The 17,128-nt window shown below is 43.4% G+C and overlaps 1 protein-coding gene across 2 annotated transcripts in view; it reads left to right on the plus strand.

Annotated features, from left to right (window-relative positions):
* Positions 1-16,051, plus strand: part of WIF1 (WNT inhibitory factor 1) — a 53,002-nt gene extending 36,951 nt beyond the window's left edge. Inside the window, exons 8-10 of one of the 2 annotated variants that reach the window (XM_071733477.1) lie at positions 1,107-1,202; positions 1,831-1,926; positions 15,882-16,051. In XM_071733477.1, the coding sequence (XP_071589578.1) occupies positions 1,107-1,202; positions 1,831-1,926; positions 15,882-15,979 (290 nt within the window). In that variant the 3' untranslated portion in view covers positions 15,980-16,051. Of the gene's footprint in view, positions 1-1,106; positions 1,203-1,830; positions 1,927-3,782; positions 4,608-15,881 lie in introns of those variants that run through there. The other variant, XM_071733476.1, reaches the window with a different exon arrangement.
* The last annotated feature ends 1,077 nt before the right edge of the window (positions 16,052-17,128 follow it).

The following is a 17,128-nucleotide window of genomic DNA, read 5'->3' on the forward strand; positions in this document are numbered from 1 at the left end:
TAAGCAGTTTGCTGTCCCAGATTCCAGTTTTTGTTTCCTCACTAGCTGGTGAATATTAGTGCTAAATCTAGGAAGGACTTTTTTTTTTTTCCTTTTTTTCCTGTTTTCTGAAGAATCTAGAAAATGTAGGATTAGAAAAGATGAAAATAGGTTTTGGATGACAGTGAGAAAAGATGAAGTGGTGTGTACAGCCATAGAGGAGATAAGAGGCTGAGGTAGTAGTTCCTGATGTCCTGAGAGTGCCCAGGGACGTGGCAGCAAACCTTCAGCCTGAGCTGTCCTCACCCATGGGCTCTTTGCTTGCCCTTCCTTGAGATGAGTGAAGATATAATTAGCTTAATAATGCAAATTGGCAGTCTGGTGGTGGGAGACTTGGCCTTAAATTTGAGGAAGGCCCTTGGTGTGAGTCAGGCTCAGCAGGAACATGAGTATGGATCTCCTCCATCAGCATGGACCTCTTCCCTCCCATCCAAGTCAGAGCCAAGCAAACCTTCCCGTGGCAGCACTGTCAGTCCCAGCCTCTTCTTCTGGCCAAGTCTCAATGTGAGGGAAAGTAATTTCCGGACTAAAAGCCTTGAAAAATGTCTGCCAGCTCTAATTACTGTTATGCTCTCTTCTTCACAATCAGGAAAGCAGGGTAAGCTTTGTTAATGTGCCTTTAGTGTCTGAGCTGTGGGGTGGAACAGCCCTCACTGCACCATCCACAGCACCATGGTGCTCCACAAGCTGACAGCCTCAGCCAATCTGTTTATTGTCTGCAAGCAGCTGCCTTTCCTCTCCGTTCCTGACAGTGCTTAAAAACCTCTCTTGGATGCTACCAGGTTTTCTGTTTGTGTCCCTGGGCTCTGCTGAGCCCTGGGGTGGGACACAAGTTTGGGCAAAAGTTGCATGGACATGCAGGCTGTGGCTGTGCTAAATTATTATTAGTTTTGAACATAGAAGAATTCATATAAAATGGAAGCACAGACTTGCAGCAGAGTTTTTCTGGCGTATCTATAGTGCACACTTACACCAGCATCCGATGAGTTTTTTGCAGGCTTCTCAGACTCTTGTCCCCAGTAGGTGCAGGGGATTAAGACTGTTGGTTTTGTGGTTTTGATTTCTAGGTAAGTGCCATCAGCCCTGTCGGAATGGAGGCAAATGTACTGGTAGGAATAAATGCAAATGCTCCAAAGGCTACCAGGGAGACCTGTGTTCAAAGCGTAAGTACCAAAGTCACTCCATCAGGCTTTGTAGGAGCATCAAGCTGGCTGTACAATATCTTTTTTACATAAAGTCATCCCTAAGTAATTGTTGTCACAGTATTGCATGTTAATTTTACACCCTGGCCACACAGCAGATGCCAGACTTAATGGAATTATAAAAACAGAAATGTTTTTTGTTTTTTTTTTTACAAAAGCTTCTACAATCTCTTCTGTACTCTGAGTTTCTACACAACAGCAATGTGTCAGCTCAGTAACAGCAGTTTAGTGATAGACAAATGCTTAGTAAAGCATCAGCACATTGCAGTGTTAAAATCCCACAGAAGCACAGTGTCAGAGGGAGGATGCTACCCTCCTTCTCCCAGTGGTTCTTGTGCATGCTCAGCTCTGCTGTTCCATCTGTTGCTCCTGTGAGAGACTGAGCCAGACATTGCAAGGGAACTGGGGGGGGGAGTGTGTGTGTGTGAAGTGTTTTGGGGCCTCCACTCACTGCAAAGTCACAGATTTACTGTGAGGGTCCCAGCACCAGGACCAACTTACCTTGAGGAAGAGCAGGGAAAGCAAATATTCAACTCTGGCCCTGGAAGGAGTGTCAAGAGGTCAGGTGTATGTGCTTGCTTCCTTACAGCTGTCTGTGAACCCAGCTGTGGCCCGTATGGTACCTGTGCTGAGCCCAATAAATGCCAGTGCAAAGAAGGCTGGCATGGGAGACACTGCAACAAAAGTAAGTGAAAAAAAAAAACCCAAATCTCAGGGGTCTGTATTGGGGGTCTTACACATCCTAAATCTACACATCCACGTACTAAAATCACTGCTTCAAGAGTCTTTCCAGCATCACTGATGATACCACATTTCATTTTTGCCTAATCTTTAATCAAAACAATAAAATGAAGATTTTCAGTGGTCCATAAGTTTAATTACTAAAAAAGCCTTTGGAATTGTTTAGAAGTGTTTTACCAAGATCACATTTTGTATTGGAATTTCCAGAATCTTGTATCAATTGTAGATAGATGACCTTACATGTCTTCCACCCATGATATAGGAGGGATCTAAAGTCCTTCAGTATTCCTTAGTAATACCAGCTGGCTTAAAAATGTTGGGTAGGCATTTTTAGAAATAAAACTCTGTCAGGCTTTAAATCTGATTAAAACTTAGAAAAAAGGAAAAATCTTTTAGAAACTTTGTGGAAAACTCAAAGAGTTACGTACCATCTATGTTTACCCAATTCAGAATTTTCTCCACTTCTCCATCCATTCTCCACAGACCACGGAAGATATTGCCCCAAAGCAAAGTTAAAGACCTTAAATGAATTTCTGTTGTGCTTATTGACCCATTTGGTACCCAGTGAGTCAACTGATCACTTAAGTGGGCTTAAAATAGCACTATAATATTATTTGAAGGGTAACTGAATATATCCACTAAAAACTTGTGATTTAATTTTACACTTCATGTGCAATCCTGGTGTAATACCAGATCTTCATGAGACATTCTGTACAGTCTCCTGTGAGGGAGAACTTCATGAACTTCAATTAATAAGTTCAGTATGAACTTTTTCTTGTTGTAATACTCTTCTTAGAAAGAACTGAGATAGCAAGTAAAAAAAAAAAAAAAAAAAAGTACTTTGGATGAACATCCCCAAAGAAGTAATTATCTGATACTCATAACTGCCATGTTACCAGGAGCAATAGCTCTGTATTCAGAGAAGAAACTTAGGACAGACCATTTGGGTAAAATTAACCTCATTTTAAGTTCCTGTGTAGGGCTTAAATTGCATATCCAAGCCTGCATGCCCTTCAGTTCACACTTTTCAACTAAAACCAAACAGCTCCTGATCTTGAGAGATTTATAGTTAATTTGAGAAACTTGCTTCATACTCCATCAAATTAATGACTCTATGGTAAAGCTGTTCTCTTAAAACGAAGTGGTTAAAAAAATGAAAACGGGACTCAGGTTTTCAAAGTAATTTCCATGAGCTGTAAGAAATGAGATGGGTAAATGAAAGTCTAAATAATTACAGCACAATACTTTGAATTCCATTTTTATTGTTCGTTTTCATTTTCCACAACAAAGCATCTCTGCTAAGCTTGTTTCAGCTGCTTACCCCCTTCCCCCAAGGTGTTTATTGTCACTGCTGTTCTTTCTTTTGGCATTCAGCCATAAACCAAACCCAAGCTCAGGTTGCTGGTGCAGATTCTCCCTGGGGGTGATGCTTATGCCCCTCTTTAGAGCCTCCTGTAGCTGATCTGCGTGACTGTCACCCACCAGCATGGGCTGTGCACATGTGAACCCGTGGCTTAGCGTGCCTGGGTGTGCTGATGGACCCTTCCTGCATTCCCTGGCAGGGTGAGAGAGCATCTTTCCATGAGTAAGCTCATCATGCAGGACCCCATCCATCCCGGGGGGCACATAGAGGGGCGAGCGTTTGCGTAAGGTGGAGCGAAATCCTTTGTTCAAATGGGGACACACACACACACACACACACACACACACCATACACGACTGTTTCCACTTGAAATGTCAGCAGAGGATCACAAGCCCACTTCTGTGGTTTCTTTTCTCTTGAACTGGATGATTTTCCAGGGTACGGAGCCAGTAGTCTGAGTGCCCTGAGGCCAGCAGGCAGCAAGCAGAGGCAGCACACGCCTTCGCCGAAAAGGGCTGAGGAGAGGCATGTTCCACCCGAATCGAATTATATCTGGTGAACTCCAACATCTGAAAGGGTTCATGTTACACAGAGTTCATAGCCTTCATTAACCTCTCAAGGATTGAATGTTAAAACGCTGTTCATTACAGATGAGATTACCGGCTGGAGTTTTATTAGCTTCATTATAAACCACTGAGCTGATATTTACTATTCCTTTTAAGTTTTATAAATACTTCTATAGCATGATTATATAAGCTGCTTCTTTCAGTGCTCTGGATGGTGTTTTGTACTATACTTCAGTTATGTTTAAACCTTCTTTTTTTAATTATGTAGCTGCAAATATCTTCCAAAAATTAACAAACAATATTGAAGCAGAAACCTTGTAGATGCTAACCTGAATAATCTCAATGACTACAGACTTAATTTGCCTAAGACAGAAGGAAGGTGCCTTTTACATTTTTGCTATTGTGTATTTAGACTTTTCCCTATGAAAAATAAATAAATAAGTTACCTAATTTAAGAACTGAATAACTCAATTCAATGTTAGTTTTGGCCTGATAATTTTGCAAGGTGCTGTGTATTACAGATACACTATGGTGGTGCCATTTAAGCAAGGTAATATATTGTAAACAAAGTAGGACTGTAAGGTATGATCTTTCCGCATCAGCTTGAAGCAATATAATATATTGTAAACAAAACAGCTCTTATGTAATAAACTTTTTATACTGATGGTTATGTATAAAATAAAGATGTTGCGTTAATTTTTTGAGTATTGTTCTGTTTGGCCTGCTCTGGTCTCACCAGCACTGGGTTAGGACCATGGCTTCTCTAGAGAACCCTCATAGAGCAGTGGAAGAGCTCTATTGGTTTCCCTGTCTCTGCTTTTAGCAACACAGCTCTTAAAAGTATTTCAGAAGAGGAACTCCTTCTTGTGCCTTTGCAAAGGAGAGGAAAGCACCAAAGGACAGGTTTCTCTCCCTGTATTTGCCTTCCTCCACAGACTCCTTTCCCCCCTGCACTGCCAGCTGGCCATGCCAAGCTGCTGTGTCCTGTTTATAGCACTCCCAGTACCTGGGACCTTCTCCTCAGAGCCTCTGACCAAGCAGACAATAATCCAGACCTGGTGATGTTCCCAGTTCAAGGGTGATGCTTCCATGTGGTGTTATTTACAGACAGTAGAATGTTTGGGTGCTGCCTCTCATGACAGTCAAGGGCCACACAGTTTGTGATGTGTTATGGTTGGGAAGCAAAGAAAATGGTTTCTGTCTGCACTGAAGAGAGATAAGCACTTCAACAAATGATTACTGACCCTTGTGGTACTGCAGTTCTGGAAACTTTATATAAGTGAACAAAAAGAATAAGGAACACGTAATTTGGGGCATAAAATTAATCTTAAGGAGCAACAGATTTTGAGTATCAAAGGGAAAAGTCTAGTTTTTAACCTGACCTTGCTGGTTTTATTTATTAAGTGGAACCAGGGGCAGAGTATAACACCTTCCTTAGAGAGAGGAAGGACAACTTTCTCAGGATCTGTTTTTACCTTTATGCAGCAGGACTACAGATACTGCCCAGCAAGCCTGGTAGACTGGAGACCAATCCCCCCCTTGCCACACGTGGCTGCAGCCCTCCAGATCCAGTGCAGGGAGAACAAATCTGTGGGTAGAGGGGCAGGGTCATCCCATCCCCCCTGCTACACCTGGGATGATAATGAGAAACAGCCTGAACAAGGTGGTTTGGCCCCTTGCCTGATTATCCTTCCCTGGGATGGCAGTAAAACTGCTCAGGTTTGCTATAGAAGGAGCTTTCTTAGCATGGATGTGTTTAATTGTTCAGGCTGGTGGCCTCCAAAGTGGTGGTCCCCCAGCCCTCAGGCTCCTGCTTTCCCGTGGCAACTCAGGGCAGGATGTGACCCGCAGCCAACTTGACCCTATGCAAGCTGCATGGCTGTGCTGCTGGGATGCTGAAGAGCAAACCTCAGTCCCCATAGCAGCCCTCCCACTCCTACCTATGTCCTGGCACCTTGTAGATTTCTTCCTCACACTAAGGGTGTTGGTTGTGGTAAAACCGGCTGTTATAAAAAGGATAATCTGTTGGCAAGAAGGCAAAATACCAGCTGCTGGTGTGAGCTGGGCTTCTCCATTCAGCAGGACCAGAAAAGGAGGTGATGGTAAAGGACAGAGACCCCACTTGGAGGACTGTGTCCAGTCCTGGAGCTCCCAACATAGGAAAGATATGGAGCTCTTGGATTGAGTTCAGAGGAGAGCCACAAAGATGATTAGAGTGGGGTCTCTCCCATGAAGCCAGGCTGAGAGAGTTGGGGTTGTTCAGCCTGGAGAAGAGAAGGCTCCAGGGAGACAACAAAGCCCCTTCCAGTACCTGAAAGTGCTACAGGAAAGCTGGGGAGGGACATTTTGCAAGGGCATGGAGTGATAGATACAAGATATTTAAAAAGAGACTGGATGTGGCACTCAGTGCCATGGTCTGGTAACTGCAGTGGTAGTGGATCAAGGGTTGGACTTGATGATCTCAGGGGTCCCTTCCAACCCAGCCAATTCTATGATTCTATGATAGGACAAAAGGCAATGGCTTTAAACTGGAAGAAGGTAGATTTAGGTGAGACATCTGAAGAAATTCTTCACTATGAGGGTGGTGAGGACCACGTTGCCCTGGGAAGTTTGGGATTCCTTCAAGGCAAAGCTGGATGGTGCTTTGAGCAGCCTGGTCTAGTGGGAGGTATCCCTGCCCATGCAGGTGGGTTGGAACTGGATGATCTTTAAGGTCTCATTGAATTCAAACCATTCCATGATTCTATGACAGGAGCACAGCCTCTGCCCTGTCACTGTGCTCCTAAAGCACCCTCTTCAAGTCAAAAGAGGATGGAAAACAGTGAGCCTGAGTCACAGGAGACATTTGGGTGATTAAAACTCTGGGCAGGTGTTGAGGATGGAAACATTTTTTGAGCTTTTTTGCCCCAGAAACTGTTTATAAACTTGGATGTCACATTGGCTAGCTTTTTGCTCTTGTCTTTTGACTGGCTGAATCCCTTGGTCACACACTACAGTAAAAAACACAGAAATTTCTTATTTAAAATTCCTCAGATATTTTGGCTGAACTTTTTCTGCTCCTGTCAGTTTCTTAGAAAGTACTTCCTTAAAAATAGCAAGTGTATTCTTTTGTATGGCATAATTTATTTTACTACTTGTTCCAAATACACTAAATGCTGCTGCTTTGATTTCTGAGTTTCACCACTGACTTTGAGAAAGACCATTCATCATGAGTAGTATGTAGTCAGAAAGCAAAAATTATTCCTCAAAGTGCACACTGTAATACAACTCTTTTTCTTAAATAACAATAACTTACTACATGCAGCTTTTCCATCACTGTCTTGAATGCCAGCATGAACACTAAGTTTCCTGTATAGGCACAGTCCCACATGTCAGAAAAGCTTTAAGTCAAAGCCTGTGATATCTAAAAATGCTAAAAGAAGTCTAAATGTCTAAAAGAAGACATTAATTCCCCAGGAAAAAATCCAGTAGAGAGTTGGAAACAATTTTGCCACTAAAGATCAAACTACAGCATTTATCACATCCTCTCACTGGAGAGGGCGTATGTATGGGAAAAGCATATATATGTGCCATGGATGAAAATCTGTGAAAGAAAAATAAGAAAAGTAAAAAATACAAATCTTTTACAATAGGTGAGACAAAACCTGCCTTTTAAATAACGTTTTGGAAGCCTGCAGTTAGCAAGAGATGCCAAATGTTGCACTTGTGAGCAACAGCTATGCAATGATCAAAACTGGTAAAAGAACATAAAAACTTAATCATTATAGCTCTATCCCAGAAATCCTAGTTTTAGGAATTGAAAAAAGTCTGACTTTATAAAGGGCTTTCAATAGTGCTCAACAATTTGAATATCTAATATTAGCATCCTGCTAGGTCCAGGTGTGCCCAAAAGCTCAAAGGACAAATGCAAAAGGTGCCAAAAGAAAGTAGACACAGAAGTCTTGAGGGCAAACTGCCTTCTTTTTACCATAGCCATTAGTGAACTGATGCACATGCTTTTTGGGGTAATCTAAAGTTTAAGTTAATATCCCCTTAACTCTGGAAATTCTCTTTGATTTGACTCTATCACTTTTAATGCCTCTTCACTTGACTCAATAGGATGAGAGGCAATGGCTTTGAAGTGAAAGTGAAGGGTTTAGACTGGACACTTTTGTGTCTAGTTAGAGTCAGGTTAGATATTAGGAAGAAATCCTTTAGTGTGAGGGTGGTGAGACACAGACACAGGGTGCCCAGGGAAGCTGTGGATGCCCCATCCCTGGAAGTGTTCAAGGCCAGGATGGATGGGACTGTGAGAAACCTGGGCTGGTGGGAGGTGTCCCTGCCCACGCAGGGCTGTTGGAACTGGATGAGCTTTAAAGGTCCCTTCCAACCCAAACCATGCCATGGTTCCGTCATTCTGTGATTCTATGATGATATTTTGGGAGCTGAAGAGAATCTGGGCCTTTTCTTGCAAATTAGCAGCTTAGCTCCATTGCCACCAACAAAGGAAACTGTGCTGCTGGGGCTTCAGGGGGTCAGCACTGCCGTGCACCCCAAGGGATGCTCATGAGGTGTTTGTGACCAGGCAGCAGCATAAGATGCCCAGACCCAACACACTGTCCCCACATGGTACAAATGCATGGTCCAGTTATTCTTCTTCCAGCTTCATCTGTTTTTCAAGGATTATTAAGGTTAAAAAATGATAAAGAAAAAATGTAAAGCTGTTCCAGATGACTTGCTGCCTGTAAGATTCAAACTCCAAAAGCGAGGCTCAAAGCTTTGGCCAACCTAGTGCTATTAGTTCAAACAATGCAGCTTTGTTCCTGCTGGGCAGATTTGTTTTACCTTTCCCTCCCTCTCACTTCTCTATGATCACCTATTGGTCTATTGATTTTACCAACTATGGAAAAAATTTCTACAGATATCCTGAAGGTACTAAAAGGAGATTTGGCAGCAGCAGAGTGGGAGCTGCCTGAAACAGCCTGAAGTTAAGCCAGAATTTTCTGCTTCTTGGCCTGCCCACAACACTGCATCAGGGGTTGTCCAGGCATCATCGCTGGGAGCCACAGCTTCACAGCAGCTCTGGGTCTTGCAGTCATATCAGCTCAAATCTAGAGAAACTGCAGAAGTGTTCTCACCCATTACTGGGATTAAATACTACAGTTCTAGAAGTGTGAATATGAGTTCATGTTCAGTGGGGTGATGAGGTGCCATGGTTAGCCAGGAAATATCCAAATTTTAAGACCATGGTTAGACCAGTGATATCCTCTTCAGCTCTAAACTCTTCCAGCAAGATTTGCTCAGATGATGCTTTAAACAAAAACCCATCTAGTTAGAAGTGTTTATTTTTTCTTGAAACTCTCTGGTGAGGTGGGTGCTGAACTCCAGACCAGTCACGTGTGTGTGGGTCCCAGGACCCAGCTCCTACTGGAGTTAATGGCACAGTCCTGTCTGCCTGGCTGGAGGCAGCTGCCCAGGCCAGCCTTGCAAATTCATTGATGCTCAAAAATTATGCAAAGCTGATCTGGGTACAGAACTAAGAGGTCAGGAGAATGGCGGGGTTTGGAAAATTAATGCATGCAGAGCTCAGCAGATTTATTGCTTACCTCTGTGTCTTTTTAATTTTTGCAATATTCAAACAAAATTAATTTAAATGAAACATGACAATTTGAAATTAGAAAAAAAAAGTTCACTCTATATTTTTGGCTTAGAAAAGCATATTCTGTTATTTATACTGGTTACAGAAACGACATTTTAATCTCTTTCCACATAGCCCATCAGAGGACAGGAACAGCCTTGTTGCACAAATATTTCCATGGAAATGTGAATATTTCAGAGGGTTTAGTACACATACCCTGTCTGGCCAAGCCACAGCTCATGAGCAGTTCAATGCTTACAACATCCTCACAAGTCCTTTCTAACACTCCTTCCTGGAGCATGTTTGCAAGGATCTTATGGCTGCGGGGTGGTGGTGGGAAGGAGAGGTCAGCTTGTGCTTTAAGGATATCTTTGCAGAAGAGACCTCTCTCTCCTCTCACTTTGTCCAGAGGGATAAGCTGAAGTGTCAGACAAACTTGGTCATTTAGCAATACTTGAAATGTGGTGCTGGATTCAGCATCTGGCCTTGCTGGTGCTCCCTGGGGCAGTTTGGGCAGAGGAGGAGGTGAGGATGCCCACAGCTGGCAGCGGATGTGGCCCCTCAGTACCCAAAAAGAGAAACCGATGAGAAACACCTCTCTAAAAGCTTGCTTTTCTTTAGAACCATTTAAATATTTGTCAGGGTGTCTAAATCAAAAGCCCAGATGTCCTAGGAGAAGGAAAAAGGTCTGTGTTCAAGACCAGCAGTGCTTCCAAAACATGTTTTGTATATTTGAAGTCCAAATAGATTTTATTGGGTGAAAGAGGTGTCAGCCTGAACTTGCAGTGACACCATTCACACTGTCTATTGGCTCGTCGTGCCACACCGTGCCTGAAAAGCAGAACAGGAAAGCAGTGTGTTTTGCAAACAGTAGCCCCAGTGAGCACACCACCTCATAAACCCACATAGCACAGCGATGGGGTTTCAGATACCTCCCTTCTGGGTTCCTGCTGATGCAGATCCTGCATGTGATGGACATGACTGGACAGTAGCACGCTGACCACTTGTGCTGAAGAGCTAAATGGTTGCAAACTCAAACTGCAGGTCAGTGGTCCTTCTATCACTGGGTTTTGCAAAGAATGTGTTTGGTTTGAGCCACACCCCCATCCTTGCCTTCTCCTGCTCTGCCCAGCACCACATTTCATCATCCTGCACTTCCATAAGCAAACCCTGCAGCACATGCAGCACAGTTCCTGAGCAAGTGTCCCCTAACACACCCCCCCCATTGAATCTGCAGGATCAAAGAGACAGATCCTGAGCTGCTGCACCGAGGCACCACTCTTCCCCAGGCTCCATCCAGCCATGTCCACTTTACGTGTGTTGAACCCCCACCTGTGGAGTGGCTCATTTGGCTTGCAAGACATAGAATCATAGAATTTTCAGGGATGTAAGGGACCTTTACACTGATCTAGTTCCAACCCCCTGCCATGGGCAGGAACATCTCCCACTAGATCAGGTTGCTCAGAGCCCTGTCCAGCCTGGCCTTAAAAACTTCCAGGGATGGGGCTTCCACCACCTCTCTGGGCAACCTGTGCCAGTCTCTCACCTCCCTCACAGTGAAGAATTTCTACCCATGCCTAATCATCCTGCCTATCCTCTGCCATGGGTTACAACTGTCCACGCATTTATGCATTTCCTCATTTTTGCTACAAGTAAAAAGTTGCACTGAAAGGACAGAATTTGTGTTTCAAAGTCAGACACACAAAGCAGTCAGAGCCAGCTATCTCTGTAAACCCTGTGCAGCTCTCCACAGAAGGCAGGTATATGCCCCATATGAGGATCCCATGTGATGTGCTGATGCACATCCCTTAATCAGGGCATTCCCAGGATGCTGTTTCCTGCCTGCCCAGCAACCCCAGGGAGCCTCACTCACATGGGAGAACTGGTGGGACTCCCTTAATTCTCCAGCAAGCAGTATTCAGAAAGGCAAACCCACACTGTTCAAACATTGTAGATCACATTTCAGATTCTTCTGTGTTTTTCACCACACCCAGCTTGCAGAAACCTGATCCAAAGGAAACCTGCCATGACCCTGGCCTGCCATTTTCCCAAGACTTCATACTACTGATGATCACATTTTGCCCTGGCTATATTCAGCATTCACAATTCCAACCTTAAGTTGGAGGGTGGTCACTGTAGGTACCACCTCTCCCCTGCTCTATCTGGATGTTGACTGTCCCATCTATACATCTCCCAGATGGTGACACTATTAAGAAGTTAAGTGAATGATCAGCACAGTTCAAGTCAATTTTTAAACCACTTTATCATGTAAAGTTTTCTCCCCTTTTACAGGTACAGCTACAGTAAAGAAGACGCTTCTGGAGCCAGAAACTTGATATTGACTGTACTGCTTCACTTTCTCTATCATGTGTAAGACAATGATTCAGTAGCCATAGTTCCACCTCCAAGGTCTAATCTTGAAAGGAATCAACTGTGTTTGAAATGCAGCTGAAATTATGCTCTGGTTTGACACTTTCACCCACCCCAAAAATCACCAGAGCTCCTGAGTATTTCAGATGTCACAAGTTGCTCTGACCCACTCAGTCCTGAGGTGTGGAGGGTTTTAGAGTGAAGTGAAGCACTTTTGAGGTTTTTATCAATTTCTGTGTACTTTTGAGATCAGTGAGAGTAGGAACTTCCCCAAGCTCAGAGGACCCCCACCAGTGATGTTGGGCTAAAGGCAGCAACCCCAGGTGTTCACTGACCTTCTGGAAGCATGTGTGACTTTGTTGACACCAAGGAGCTAAAACTGGGATCATCATAAGCCCTGTGGGGCTCTGCAGCTGCTCCTGAAACTCTTTACAGTGTGTGATTTAGTCACACAGAATCACAGAATGGTTTGGGTTGGAAGGGACCTTTAAAGCTCATCCAGTTCCAACCCCCTGTATGGGCAGGGACACCTCCCTCCAGCCCAGGCTGCTCACAGCCCCATCCGACCTGGTCCTGGACACTTTCAGGAATGGGGGCATCGACAACTTCTCTGGGCAACATTTTCCAGTGTCTCACCACCCTTGTTGTACAAATTTCTCCTTTGTGTCAAATCTAAACCTGCCCTCTTTCAGTTTAAAGCCATTGCCCCTTGTCCTGTCACTACAGACCCTAGTAAAAAGTTTGAGCTTCTTTCAAAGCCCTTTGCTTTATTGAAAGGCCACAACAAGTCTCCCCAGAGCCTTCTCTTCTCCAGCCTGAACAACCCAAACTCTCTCAGCCTTCCATCATGTAATTGATGTAGATTTTTTCCTTTTACTACTTCCTTTTTTTGGGTTGAGTTAGAACTCAGTAACTTCAAATACACAGAAAAAGAAAACCAAGTCAAATAAACCCCAAGAAAACCAAAAACCCACGAGAATTGCATTTGATCAGAATTCCCCAATTCTGGCCTATTTGGAGGAGACATTCAATACTGCAGTAACATCATGTTTAGCTGTGCACTTGCCCCCAGCTGTACAACAGTACTGCAATGTTTTTTTGAACACCTTGTGGGCCACCCACAAGCAAGAGGAGCAGCAACCATGTGGCAAGCAGAATGCCTTGGATGTGACGTTTCCTTGGGGATTTAGAGGACAATAAGAAAACAGTTTATTGGTTAGTATTTTGACTGAAATAGGTTCTGATCACTCAAACGAGTCTGTTCTGCTTGAGAGAGAGCAGTCTTCCTGAAGAAAATGAGTAAAACAAACACCTAAGTAAAACGGGTGAGCTATTAAGAACAGAGAGCAGCTCAAAAGAGCCATGAGGGTAGTTAAATATTTAGATTCCTGCCCAGTTTCTAAGTGGATTTAACAAATCCTCATGCAATGGCTCTGACTACACTGTAGTACTCTCACATCCATCACAAAGTTTGTTCTGGAAGAATTTAAGATAAAAGAAAAATATCTGCTGGATGCAACGTCTTTATGGAAAGAGGAATGCAAAATCCCACATTTCTTTTTAACTCTGCTTCCTCTCCTGGAAAAAAAAGCATTCCTTTTGTATGTGTCCCCTTCAGCATCCCAGAAAATAGAGAGGGAATAATTACAAGGAAAAAAAGTGGCTAATTGGGAGGTATGCTTTGTCCTTCATATCCAGCACAAGAAGTAGGTCCCTAAAAGGCAAGCCAGTGAATGTCCCTTTGAAATAAAGGGGGGAAGGAGGGAGGGAGAATCTTTTAAAAACCTTGCAAGTGATTTACAGTAATTACAACCTAATCTGTTATTAATGCCACCTTCCTATCCACTGTGCGACACTCCACTCAAAAACAGATGGTGACCCAGCAGTGTTATTTCACATCTCTGAAGTTGTTATGAGGGGCAAATAATTTTGCTGTGAAACTGGAGTGCAGCTTATAAAGCTGCTGCCTCACTGCTTTGGATATGAAAAAGTGGCTGCATGGCACCAACTTCACTTGGCTCTTCCATGGGATGAATTTGGAGCCTAGAAGTAACTTCTGCTGAATGCAGAAAGGTTTGTTTGACTTTCAGGCCATCCTGGGTCAGCTGCATTAGCCAAGCCCTGGAGTTTGTCTCAGACTTAGGGACATCTTTAGCTGTTTGATCCTGCCCACTTTTCCCAATTTAACAGAGCTCTCCCAGCTGAGTTACCCATCAAAGCACAGAGGGGAGCAGCAATGAGGAGCTGACAGTGGCTCGCTTCCCTTTCAGACAGTTCTGAAACATCGCTCACATGAAAGGGCAAGAGAGGACCTTGCAGTGATGTTGATGTAATTTTCTATGACAGACAGAATTAAAGATCTTAACCAGATGTTGTTATTAAAGAGGTGTAGGACTAGTTCCAGAAAAAAAAAATGAAAAAAAAAAAAAAAAGGAAAAAAGAGTCTGCTTCCAGTATCCATATTTCAAAAGAGATCTTGGAAAATTTACGAGAATTAAGAAAAAAGAGGCAAAAGCTATTCAGAAATGTGGAAAAGTGTGCTGAAGAGTGAGCAACTTTGAACACAATTCAAGAGAACTGGCTGAGCTGCCCAAATCCCCAAATCACTCCCTGCTGCTAGAAGTGAGGCCTTTCCTTCATCCCAGAAGGATGAGGGTTGTTTTGTTTTTTTCTCACCAGAAAAAAGAAGCAGATCTCTGCTGGGTAAGTGGGCTCAGCCAGTTCTCCATCAGATCAGCAGAAGGGAGGAGATCTTCAGAAAGTATCTCAGCCCCAATCTTCAGCTACTCACAGGACCAGCATCCTTCTACAGAAATACCTGCTGGGGCTGAAAGATTGAATCAAAATGAATTTCAGACTGGGCACAGGGTGTATACTTTAACAGTGAACTGAGTAACCATCAAGTGCCACCTGAGGCTGTGTCAGATTCTTCATCATCTAAGTCTTAAAAGCAGGATCTTCTAAAAGATATGCTATTAGTTAAAAATGAAGTTATAGGAATGATGTAGAAATGATCAGATGAGGTTCTGGTTCTTCCCACACTGAGTGCCTCTTCTACAGTTTTCACTCCAGAACTGGGTGAAGCTTTTTGGTAACTGAATTCACAGCTGAGTGCTGGTCATACTCTGATATTTAGTCCATAAGAGGCACATTACAGCTTCAGCTAGTGACAAAGTTAAGAACTTAAGACCATGTCAGACCATAAAATGTATTATTTCCGAGGAGTAGTGGCTTTTTAATTTCCTTCCTTACTCCCAAAGTAAATTTTCCACTGTCCCCAGCAACTGTTTCTCTTCACCCTTTTGTTTTGTGAGAATAGGGGTTTTAAAGAGCTATTTTGAAGGAGTTTTGAGAAGAACTTCAAAAATTCACACCATTTAAAGATCAGCAAGAGCCATTTCAAAAGAAAAACAAAGAATAGCAGCAAGACTGCAGAAAGAGCCTTTGCAGAGGCAGTTACTTTGCAAAAGCCTCACAGCAGAATAAATTTCTCAGTATATTTTTAATTGTTTTGAAGGTATGGTCACAGCCGTGTGTCCATCACTTTCCTGGATACCAAGAGTGGGTCACAGTGGGTTCTGTGGCTGCTCCTGTGTATCTTGGCATGTGGGGTTTTCCAGTCTTGGCCAGACTTCACCCTGGACAAGTGTTGCCTTCATTTGCTAGCAGATCATTCAAATAATCTTTTTGTGCAAGTGACAGCTGAAAGGCATTAAATTGTACAGTAAATCATTTAACTGGAGCCTAGAATGTGTGAACACTAAACCACAAACTTTGACAGAAGAAAATCAGGATTTATTTTGTGTTTTGAACAGTTTTAGCATTAATGGCCCAGTTTAACCACATATAACAAGCATAATCTGTTCAGTTTTCAGCAAGGTCTTCAGCAGGATATTGTATACCTCTGTGGTGGTTTCCTGTAATTATCTGAGGTTTCTTATTTGGGATTTTTGTTTTTAACATGAATTTTATTCTCTTGAAAGGTGACAGATTGCCAGCTGCAGAAGACAAAGACTGTCCACACCACAATTCAGCAACAGCAAACCTTGCACACCTCCCTCCTACCACTGTGCAGGAATGAAGGACAAAGAGAGATAATCTGGGATCAACAGCAAAAATCTATTGACACTCTTCACACTGAGTCCTGATTTCTCCACATCTGAAGAAGGGTTGGCTTTCTCCTTGTCTGTGTCAAGAAATGCTTCCTTTTGACAGTTTTATTTAAATAAAAATACATTCTTCTGGAGAAAAAAAAATGGTTTTGACAAATGAGACTTTTTAATAAGAGCCTTCTAATTGAAAATTTCCAGGTCCCTCTATTCAGAAAGTATCCTCATCCAGCACCCAGTTAGCTCAGCTTAGTATAAACCTAAATATGTAAGCTACATTCTGAAGTCAAAGGGTGACCAAGCCAAGGAGAAAGCAAAAGCCTGATGGGAGGTGAGTTCTGGGCAGGCAGAACAAGAGAGTTGTTAAAGGGAGACCTTCTGGGCCCTGCTTGGAGCTCTGAACAGATCTCAGATGTTGCTGCTGGCTGGAGAGACAATAGGCATTTACTGATTTACCCTGGCACTGAACTGCCAATTATGTGTTATAGTCAGTAACAGCTTTGCACCCAAATTCAGCCCAGCTTGTTACTTGCCCTGCCATCAGAGAGAAATCCCCCTTAGTTTGTGGGGACACTGGTGTGCTGTAGCCACCTTGTAGCACCAAAAAGATGGCTATAGAGAAGATGGATGCAGATCCTCCCAGGAAGAGCACAGTGACACAAACAGGCAACAGTGCTGATGCTGGAGCATCCTGTTGCCTACTCACCCACCAAGCTGGACTCTCCCCAGAACCTCCTGATGCAGGAGGACATGCTGCACTTGGAAATGGCCAGCACTGCACACAGGAAAGATGCTTGTGGCCATCAGGCTGCCTATCTCCTTTGCTGGACTTGTCTTCTCCAGCCACCCATCCATTTCTCATCCACAGCTTCCAAGCAGACAGAGCCCTTTCACAGTCACTGGGGTACCAAACCTCTGGGTTAAGTGACATTAGGAACCAAGTTCCAAGCTACAACAAAATTCACAAAACACATACATTTCAGCTGAGCTGAGAGCCTCATGAATGCAACAGTGACAGTACCAACATGACCCTGCTTTGGGGGCTTTGAGTCTCCACCATCAGCATCACCATCTCCATCTGCTTCATGCAGCTGGACCTGTTAGTGTGGCATCGTAAGCAG

This window comes from Heliangelus exortis, chromosome 1 (assembly GCF_036169615.1).
Source record: "Heliangelus exortis chromosome 1, bHelExo1.hap1, whole genome shotgun sequence".
NCBI lineage: Eukaryota > Metazoa > Chordata > Aves > Apodiformes > Trochilidae > Heliangelus > Heliangelus exortis.